General features: G+C 47.2%; 2 protein-coding genes across 3 annotated transcripts in view; one reads left to right on the top strand and one right to left on the bottom strand.

Moving 5' to 3' along the window:
- Positions 1 to 6,199, top strand: part of LOC101357246 (core histone macro-H2A.2) — a 62,107-nt gene extending 55,908 nt beyond the window's left edge. Inside the window, exons 7-9 of the mRNA XM_004386376.2 lie at positions 1,341 to 1,430; positions 2,605 to 2,779; positions 5,462 to 6,199. Coding sequence (XP_004386433.1) covers positions 1,341 to 1,430; positions 2,605 to 2,779; positions 5,462 to 5,627 — 431 coding nt within the window. The 3' untranslated portion in view covers positions 5,628 to 6,199. The remainder of the gene's footprint in view (positions 1 to 1,340; positions 1,431 to 2,604; positions 2,780 to 5,461) is intronic.
- The window catches only part of AIFM2 (apoptosis inducing factor mitochondria associated 2), a 20,884-nt gene continuing 17,020 nt past the window's right edge, over positions 5,773 to 9,636 (bottom strand). Inside the window, exons 8-10 of one of the 2 annotated variants that reach the window (XM_004386375.2) lie at positions 8,810 to 9,010; positions 8,377 to 8,540; positions 5,773 to 5,858 (exon numbers count right to left, since the gene is read on the bottom strand). In XM_004386375.2, the coding sequence (XP_004386432.1) occupies positions 8,389 to 8,540; positions 8,810 to 9,010 (353 nt within the window). In that variant the 3' untranslated portion in view covers positions 5,773 to 5,858; positions 8,377 to 8,388. Of the gene's footprint in view, positions 5,859 to 7,470; positions 8,541 to 8,809; positions 9,011 to 9,636 lie in introns of those variants that run through there. The other variant, XM_023740724.1, reaches the window with a different exon arrangement.

The raw sequence follows: 9,636 nt of genomic DNA, 5'->3' as shown, positions 1-9,636 counted from the left end.
ACAACTGGACCAATAAGCAACATCATGATAAATGGAGAAAAGATTGAAGTTGTCAAGGATTTCATTTTACTTGGTGTCTTAGGCTGGGTTCTCTAGACAAGCAAAACCAGTGAAGTGTATAAATATATAGAGAGATTTATGTTAAAGAAATGGCTCACTTGGTTGTAGAGGCTGGAACATAGGTCAGGCCGGAGGCTTCTCCTGAGTCATGTAGCTGCAGGGGCTGGAAAACCCAAGATCCGCAAGTCAGACATCAGGGCTCTGGCTCACAGGCTGTGAACACAGACAAATCCAAAGATCAGCAGGCAAGATGGCAAGTAAGCTGCTAGCTCAGGTCTCAAGAACTGGAGGTCAGACAAACAGGAGCCAGCTGCAGGATCCAGTGTGAGCAAAAGCCTGCGAGCCTTGTGAAAAAGTCCACTTATATTGAATGCAGGCCACACCCTCAAGGAAACACCCTTTCAATTGATTGGCTGCTCATAGCAGATCTCATCATGGAGATGATCACATCATTATACAACCGCCAAACTACCTCATAACTGCCAAACCATAGAGAATCATGGCCCAGCCAAGTTGACACGCAACCTTAACGATCACACTTGGATTGACAACCAATGCCCATGGAAGCAGCATTGGGCAAATCTGCTGCAAAAGACTTCTTTAAAGTGTTGAAAAGCAAAGATGTCACTTTAAGGACTAAAGTGTGCCTGACCCAAGCCATGGTATTTTCAATTGCCTCATATGCATGTGAAAGCTGGACAGTGAATAAGGAAGACTGAAGAAGAACTGAGGCCTTTGAATTATGGTGTTGGTGAAAAATCTTGAATTACCATGGACTGACAGAAGAAGGAACAAATCTGTCTTGGAAGAATGCTCCTTAGAAAGAAGAATGATGAGACTTTGTCTCACATACTTCGGACATGTTATCAGGAGGGACCAGTCCCTGGAGAAGGACGTCATGCTTGGTAAAGTAGAGGGTCAGCAAAAAAGAGGAAGACCCTCAACGAGATAGACTGACACACGGTGCCTACAACAATAGGCTCAAGCATAACAATGATGGCGAGGATGGAGCAGGACCGGGCAGTGTTTTATTCTGTTGTACATGAGGTCGCAATGAGTCGGAACCCGCTCAACGGCACCTAACAACAAGTCTGGCTGTACAGAGGCCCAGAGACCCTGGCCACCAGTGACCATCGGCAAACCAGGATTTCAGTTGTGAAGTTTGATTCCTAGTTTCTAAGGGTGGTTTGTTTTTTTTCTGGCCTACTAAGTATGTGTCAAACACTGTAATTATATTGACAAGAACGAGTGCAGTGGGTTCCCATTGTTCTCTTTCACAGGTAAAGCCTTGGAAAAGGCTGGGGGAAAAGAGTTCTTGGAAACGGTAAAGGAGCTTCGTAAATCCCAAGGCCCTTTGGAAGTTGCTGAAGGTAAGTGTGGAATTGGGCCCATGCTCCCAGCATAGCCTCATCGCCGTCTTTTCGCTTCTCCAGCCTTACGTACTTCATGCACATTCCATTTGTGAAATAAAATAATTAACCAGGAAGCTATCTGAGACTGTCTCAGATAATTTGAGCAGGCCCATAGAGTTCATTTCATACGCTTTGGGGACTATAAAGGGCCTGGATTATCTTATAGTTCTGGAGGCCACAAGTCCAAAATAAATTTCACTAAGCTAAAATCAAGATGTCAGCAGGATTGCATTTCGTCTGGAGCCTCTAGGTGAGAAACGCTTTCCTTGCCTCTTCCAGTTTGTAGAGGCTGCCTGTATTCCTTGGCTCATGGCCCCTTCCTCCAAATTCAAAGCTAGCAGTGTAGCATCTTCCAATCTCTGAGTCTGACTTTCTTGCCTCCCTCTTATACGGACCCTTGTGATTACATTACACAAATGATTAAGTGCTCTACTAGTAACCGAAGGTTGGCAATTTGAACTCACCCAGTCAGCAGGAACCTCAGGAGAAAGGTCTGGTGATCTGCTACCAAAAGATCACAGCCTTGAAAACCCTATGGCGTGCAGTTGTACTCTGCAACACATGGGGTCGCCATGAGTCAGAATTGGTTTTTTTGGTTGGGTGATTACATTTAGGGCTCACCCAGACAATCCAGGATAATCTCCCGGTCTCAAGATCTTTCACTTCATCACATCTGCAAAGTCCGTTTTGCCATGTAATGTAACATATTCACAGGTCTGGGGAGTAGGGGTGGACATTTGGTGGGGGGGACCATTCGTCAGCCGACCACAGCCACCACAGATGATTCTGACGTGCACCTTTGAAGAGCAGCCACTGTGAGTAAGCAGCATAACCTAGTGGCGAGTTTGCTGTTTGGAGACGCGCCGTATGAGAGTGACATGCTGGCCCACAGCATTAAATGTTTTCGTCCGAAGCTTGTGCTAGCTGTCTAAGGCAGTTCTGGCACAGCTCCTGCTCTCTGGTAAACTTACCTCAGGATCCTCACCAGAAGCACACAGTATTGTCCAGCCAGCTTCTCTATCACTTCCTGTCCCCCACAGATCAAAAAGGGAGATGTGACGTTTGGCCTCACCCCCGGCTTAAGGGTGAAGATTTAGAAAATAACCTGCAGCTTTTCCCTCTCACACCCTAGCTGCCGTCAGCCAACCCACTGGCCTAGCTGCCAAATTTGTCATCCACTGTCACATCCCTCAGTGGGGCTCTGACAAATGTGAAGAACAGCTTGAAGAGACCATCAAAAACTGCTTGTCGGCAGCGGAGGACAAGAAGCTAAAGTCCGTCGCGTTCCCACCTTTCCCCAGCGGCAGGTAAGATGCAGTACTGGGTGGCGGGGGGGTTCTCATGAGCTTCTCCTTACAGCCTTTTCCCTGGAGCCAGCAGCCCCACCACTTGTACGCATCTGACCTGGGCATTCCAGAAGACATGACCAACGGCTGCCAGGACAGCCAAGCATGTTGACTAGGTGATACAGCAAAAAGTCCAGTTTCTGTCCTTCACACACAGAAGCAGGCCCACGAGTTCTTAGAGGAGCAGGTCTCATGGCTGAGGACAGCTCCCTGCCTCCTTGATGTCAAAGCCCAGGGGAAAGGCAGCTTCAGGGGATGGGTGGGAGGCCCAGAACAGTCAGAGGCAAGGTGGTGTGTTATTTTTTGAGAGCCTACCGTGTTCAAAAGGGCCCCTGAGTGGCGCAAACGGTTTGCGCTCAACTGCTAATCTAAAGGTTGGTGGTTCGAACCCACCCAGCCCTGCCACAGAAGAAAGTCCTGGCGATCTACTTACATAAAGATTACAGCCAAGAAAACCCTATGCAGCAGTTCTGCTCTGTAACACATAGGGTCACCATGAATTAGAATCAACTTGATGGCAATGGGTTTGGGGTTTTTTTTGTATTTTTTGTTTTTTTTCCCATGTTCAAAGCCCAGGTTCCCACCAGCTGTCTATGTCTAGAACACACAATTAGAAACCACCAGACTCTCTGCCCTGGCTACTCAAAGTGTGGTCCGTGGACCAAAGCAGAGACATTACCTGAGAGCTTGTTAGAAATGCAGTCTCAGGCCCTCCCAGACCTCCTGAATCAGAATCCCCAGGTGATTCCTCCAGGAAAGTGAGACAGTTGTAGATAGGTAGAGGGCTTTGACAAACACTCCATGAGAAGTACAGGCAGTCCTCAGATTATGAAAGGCTTCCATTCCTAAATCTGTCTTTAAGTTGAATTTGTATGTAAATTTGAACAGTTAGGTACGGTTTGTATCTAACGTCAGTTAGTCAAATGTTTTTCTTAGTATACAGTATATAATGTTCCTTTCTATGCATAAAAAGCATTAAAGAAACACTTCCAGATACACCAAAACATCTTTAACATAATAATACAGGAATAATAATAATGTTTTGATGCACGTCGCAAAGTAGTGCCTGTTTGTTATCACAAACCATTGTATGTACCTCAAATTTTTAGTAAGTTTTAAGGGAGCTGGTTCATAACTTCGGATTGTATGTAAGTCAGATGTTCATAACCCGGGGACTGCCTGTAGAAAGCTCTCTCTGAGGGCTTGCTGGAAAGGGGTGGTAGGGTGGGGAAATGATGGTTTTAATTGTCACAGATCCCAACTGGGCCTGAGAGCAGTATTTCAGGTAAATAATGACTACATCTGTTCTCACACACAGCATTTCTGCTCCCCTCACACTCATAGCCAAAGCAATTTATTGCTTTAATTTTGAGCACCCTCTCAGCCTGAGAGATGCCCCTCAATAAGAGATATGATTTACACTTAAAGACGCTCTGCTTGTAGCCCAGTCATGAGAAGGCTGTGAAGGGGAAAATGAGACCCAGGTTCCTGCTGTGATCGGATCTCAACCTAAGCAAGTAGCGCTGGGTCTCCACAGCCAGGGCCCAGAGGCAGTGAGGGCCAAATTCTTTGCATAGCTGACACCATGTGCTTTGATGTCTGGCTGTTGCACACTGGATAGTACTTGGAAATGAGAAGAATTCGTGTTGGGCAGGCCCATCCTGGACCTACCCAAGAGAGCTTGGCAGCTGATCCCAAATGACCACTTATGGTTGTGACCCTGGAGGCCAGTGCCCTGGCCCAGTGGGTCCTGTCCTGGTTCCCAGGTGCTTGTGTCCTCAGCCGCCTTTCACCAGCCCGGCACAGCCCAGAGTCTCTGCTGCTGAGGTAACACTGGTATGTGCCCGTGGGTTGAGAGAAACACTAAAACCAAACCAAACCACACCCACTGCCATCAAGTCGATTCCACTCACAGTGACCCTACAGGACAGAGTAGACCTGCCCGATAGAGTTTCTAAGGAGCGCCTGGTGGATTTGAACTGCCAGCCTTTTGGTTAGCAGCCATAGCTCTTAACCACTATGCCACCAGGGTTTCCAGAGAAACACTAGTGCATGAAAAACAATTATGAAGACAGCTTTGTAGCATATGTACTGGCCCTTCAATTATGATCTGACTACCATGTAAACCAGTTTTGAGGGAACAAATAAAGCCTATATTTGCTTTTTTAAAACAAAAAAATAACCAAACCCACTGCAGTCAAGTCGATTCCGACTCATAGTGACCCTATAGGGCAGAGTAGAACTGTCCCACAGGGTTTCCAAGGAGCGGCTGGTGCATTCGAACTTTTTGGTTGACAGCCAAACACATATTTTCAATGCTGAATTACTAACGTTTATAAAAGCCAACTAGACTTGAGTTCAGTGACAGACTCAAGGACCAGGGCACCACTGCCCTGCTGACCGGCTGGCTTTGACTGAAATCATCGTCAGTAAAGGCACCTCTAAAGTGGGGAAAAGGCCCCCTGCCGGTCCCCTCAGGCTGTCACTGTGACTAGGGTCATGTATGCTCACAGTGAGGTATCTCACAATAAAAACAAGGGCCCAGTGTCAAAATAAAAAGGAAGGCACTGCGCCTCCGGGCTCAAGTTGTCCCGATGGGGCCCAGGGATTAAAATGGCGTCGGCTTTCTTTCCCTGTGCACAGGAACTGCTTCCCCAAACAGACGGCGGCCCAGGTCACCCTCAAGGCCATCTCGGCCCACTTCGACGACTCAAGCGCATCCTCGCTGAAGAACGTTTACTTCCTGCTCTTCGACAGCGAGAGCATCGGCATCTACGTGCAGGAGATGGCCAAGCTGGACACCAAGTAGCCGCGCGGCCGGCGAGCCCACAGGAACCGGAAAGAGGCTGGACTCAGCCATGACAGCGGGGTTGATTTTTCACGAGCAGAGCGGAGGGTGATGCCGCAGAGCGAGGCGTCCCGGCCGCCCCGCCAACGCGCCTTCGCATTTTATATTCTGGTAAAAAGAGCCTCGGTATGTAATTAGCCAGGTCTCCAGGAGGGTTTTCTTTCCGTGTGTTTTCTTCCTGTTGTTTTAGAACTTTTTTAAAAAACAGACCTCGTTTTAGATTTATAGCATTGACTTTTACACACACACACACAAATCCTTTCAAAATTCCTAAAATCTTCTGTTCCCACACCTTTTTTTGACCCCGGGAGGAGTGACTCGGGGTTTGTTTGTTGTCTGTGTTCCTTGATGGAGGGAAAATTGGAAAGACACTTCATTGGTGCTTTTCTGTTTCAATGTCCCCACCCCAACCCCCAATAATACTGTAACTACTCCTAAAAAGGTTTTGCTTCAGGCTGTTTTTGTTTTGTTTTGTTTTTTTTAAAGAAAATGAAAGAAAAAAAAAAAAAAAACGAGATCCAATGTCTTTCTTACAATATATTCTTTTATTGCAACATTTTCTTCAGCTTGGAGAATTTTGTCCCCCTGGGTGGCTCCTTCTAGAATGTGATAAGTAAATGGACAAGGCCTCACTAGTGGGCGAGACTCCCACCACACTAGGCCCCAGGTCAGAGAGCACCATAATGGCCTGTTTCTTGGAAGAGCTGGGATGGCGAGCCTTGCTAGTGGTTGTCCACAGGCCCTGGATGAAGCTCCCATCAACAGTGCCTCCGCTACTTGCCTGGGTGGGCCAAGTACCCAGCCGCCACAATCAAAAGTAGGCAGGAAGGAGCAGCACCAGGAAGGGCAGGGCCTGAATTTATTCAGATGAACTCATCAACTCCTTCTGCTACGGAGATTTAATCTATGGGGTCCTTCCTATTGGAAATTCTCTCCCAAATATACCAGTACCAGTTGCCGTCAATTGGATTCCGACTCATGGTGACCCCATGTGTGTCAGGGTAGAACTGTGCTCCATAGGGTTTTCAATGGCCGATTTTTCAGTAGTAGATTGCCAGGCCTTTCTTCTGAGGTGCCTCTGGGTGGACTTGAACCACCAACCTTTTGGTGAGCAGGTAAGCACTTAACCATTTGTGCCACCCAGGGACTCCATCCCAAATATATAAGTTATTTATATACCTTAAGATAGTTGGTGGCAGGCATTATTTCCAAGTGGCTGGGCCTCCAGGTAAGTGACATGGGGCTGGCCAAGAAACCAGAAACACAAAACTGCCCAGGTTCCTGTCAGCCCCCTGGCATTCAGCTAGAGTGTTGTCATTCATAGGTATGCTTATGTCTGCAGCCTGGAAACGCAGGGGTCACCTGCTGAATACTTCTCTGCTTCCTGTTACCCAGATCACACACCAAAGGATCACTTTAGGTCAGCTGCCTTTCCTTAAACACTGCCAGTGGCTGGCAGGCTGGGCTTTGGTCTCTAGCTGTTAGCTTCATAAACACTCACTCTTTGTTAGGATGGATTAAACCAGGAACCCAGGAAAGAACTTTTGCCTAACTCTTTCTTCTTAAATATAACCTATGGTATATAATCAGGATATAAAAATGAGAATATAGAAAGTTTCATTAAAAGACTGTAGGGACTATGTTAGAGACAGTTTAAAATCGAGCTTCTTATTCAAGATTTAGAAGTAGTGACGATGCAGCAATACAATTTCAGCAGCGGGCTTGAATCCTAGCGCTGATGTTCATGAGCTGTGAGCCTTGGACATATCATCCTCTCTGAGCCTTGGTTTCCTCATCTGTCCAGTAAGCTAATGAGCCAGTGTTACCAGGCTTTTTATGAGGCTTCAGAGAGGGATACTTGAGAAAGCCTGAGGTAAATTGTAAATCTTTTTTATCAGCCCTAGTTGTATCATTTCTGGTTCCCAGGGGTAGCTCAGTATGTAATTTGTTGAATTGGATTCAGGGAGAAAGAAGCAATAACATTTATTGAGTTCTTTGTGTCAAGTTCCTATCTCATTGAATGTTTATAGCTTCCTAAACTGGAAGCTCCACAGGGTAGAAACCACGTATGGTATGTGGCACAGTGACTGGCACATACTAAGTGCTTAATAAATTTTTTGAATCAGTTAATGAACAGGAGATGTTCAAGAAATAAATACCAAATTAAAAAATAATTAGGTTCCTATTAACAACTGCCCTTTTCACTTGGGTGATGCAAGAGGTATGCGCCCCCACACTCTAATGTGATGGGAGAGGTATGGGCACAAGCCGACTCTCCACCCAGCTCCCAAGCCTCAGCTGGTATCACTCTGTAGGCTGTCCTTCCTGCCCTTCCCAAGGGGATGCTAGCTCTCTCCTTTCCCTACTCTGAGAGATTGAATGCCAGCCTCCCTCCCTCCCACACACACACCCAAGAGGAGCCTGGGGTAGAGGAGGCTGGCTGTGCCCTCCCCAAGACCACATGAACCATTCAGCCAGCACAGATGCAAGCAGACCTTTCAAACCCAGAAAGAATCCTCTTGCAGGTATCTTTGTTTAGTTACCCTCTCTCTCCCAGTTTGTGAACTTGGTTTTACACAAGTTGTGTTTCTAGTCAGTACATCGTTTGCACTGGACTCTACAAAAAAGCTCGGCCTTTTGGCACTTGTTAGACTGGTGCCGTCTGTCCAGAAGTCCGTTCACCCGTCCGCGGTGAACCTCGGCCCCTCACCTGGCCTCCCCATCAGGGTGGAGACTGCTTCATGGTTTTCCAGCTCGTGGAGACAAACAGGTCCCGGCTCTTGACCAGCCGAACCATGAGCCGACCCACATAGAAGCCACTGATCTGGCCCACGCCGTCATTTCTTCCCATGGACAGGAGGAACGTCAGTGCACCTGTGGAGAGGAAAGACATGGGCACAAACTAAAATCGTGCTTGACATTCACGGGCCCACAATTCCCAGAGCTCGAAACCCTTCCAGGGCCTTCAGTTTCAGGGCAAGGAAATGTGTAAGACTTTCAGGAAGGTAGGTGAGTCCCTGACCTATTCTTAAAGAGCTCTAGAGGGGTGTTTCTGTCACCAGCTCTGAGAGTTTGTTCTAGTGGTCAGGCGTCTCAAAGTCCAGAAAGGCTTCGCCACAATGAAGCACATGGGCTTCCCTTACCAGGCTTGTAGGCCTTGAGGGGCCTCTGTTTCATGGAGTTGACGATGTTGGTCGTGACAATGTTGGCGTGGAGGCCGGCATGGTAGGCCATCTTGGGTTCCTTCACGTCAGCACAGTCACCAATGGCGTAGATATTGCTGTAGCCCTCCACCTGGAGGTACTCGTTAACTCGAAGAGCACCGTTGCTGACCAGTCTACTCTCTGCCAGGCAAAACAAACACCAAAGCCAAGAGCCTTAGTTGCCATTTTAAGTGGTCACCATAGTGAAGTGAGGGTGAGTTCTAGATGCTGGCCAAGTCATCCTCCAAAGGCGCACCCTCAAAAGGCAACTGCCCTCCCAACTTATTCCTGCCTGCAGTCAATATCTCAGAACTCTTCCGGCAAAGCAGGGTTACTGATTCCAGTGTGGAACTGGTCAAAAAAAAACCAGACCAAAACAAAACCATTGCCATCGAGTCAACTCCGACTCACAGAGACACTATAGGATGAACAGAACTGCCCCATAGGGTTTCCAAGGCTGTAATCTTTACAGAAGCAAACCACCACATCTTTCTCCTGTGGAGCAGCTGGTAGGTTTGAACTGCCGACCCTTAGATTAGCAGCCCAGCGCTTAACCACTGTGCCACCAGGGTTCCTCCCCGCCGAAAGAAACGGCAAGCATCATTTTATAAAATGCACATAACTCTTTACAAGTTACAATTTCCTTTTGAATGTGGATCAGATTTTCTAAATAAATGATAAACTATGTTTCTTTAAGGGCTTAAAAGAACATGTCTTTGAAAATACAAAATTAGGACAGTTGGGTATTAAATTCTGGGATCTCTGTC

This window comes from Trichechus manatus, unplaced genomic scaffold (genome assembly GCF_000243295.1).
Source record: "Trichechus manatus latirostris isolate Lorelei unplaced genomic scaffold, TriManLat1.0 scaffold00163, whole genome shotgun sequence".
NCBI lineage: Eukaryota > Metazoa > Chordata > Mammalia > Sirenia > Trichechidae > Trichechus > Trichechus manatus.
The sequence above is the reverse complement of the archived record's forward strand: the minus strand, read 5'-3'. Positions and strand labels throughout refer to the sequence as shown.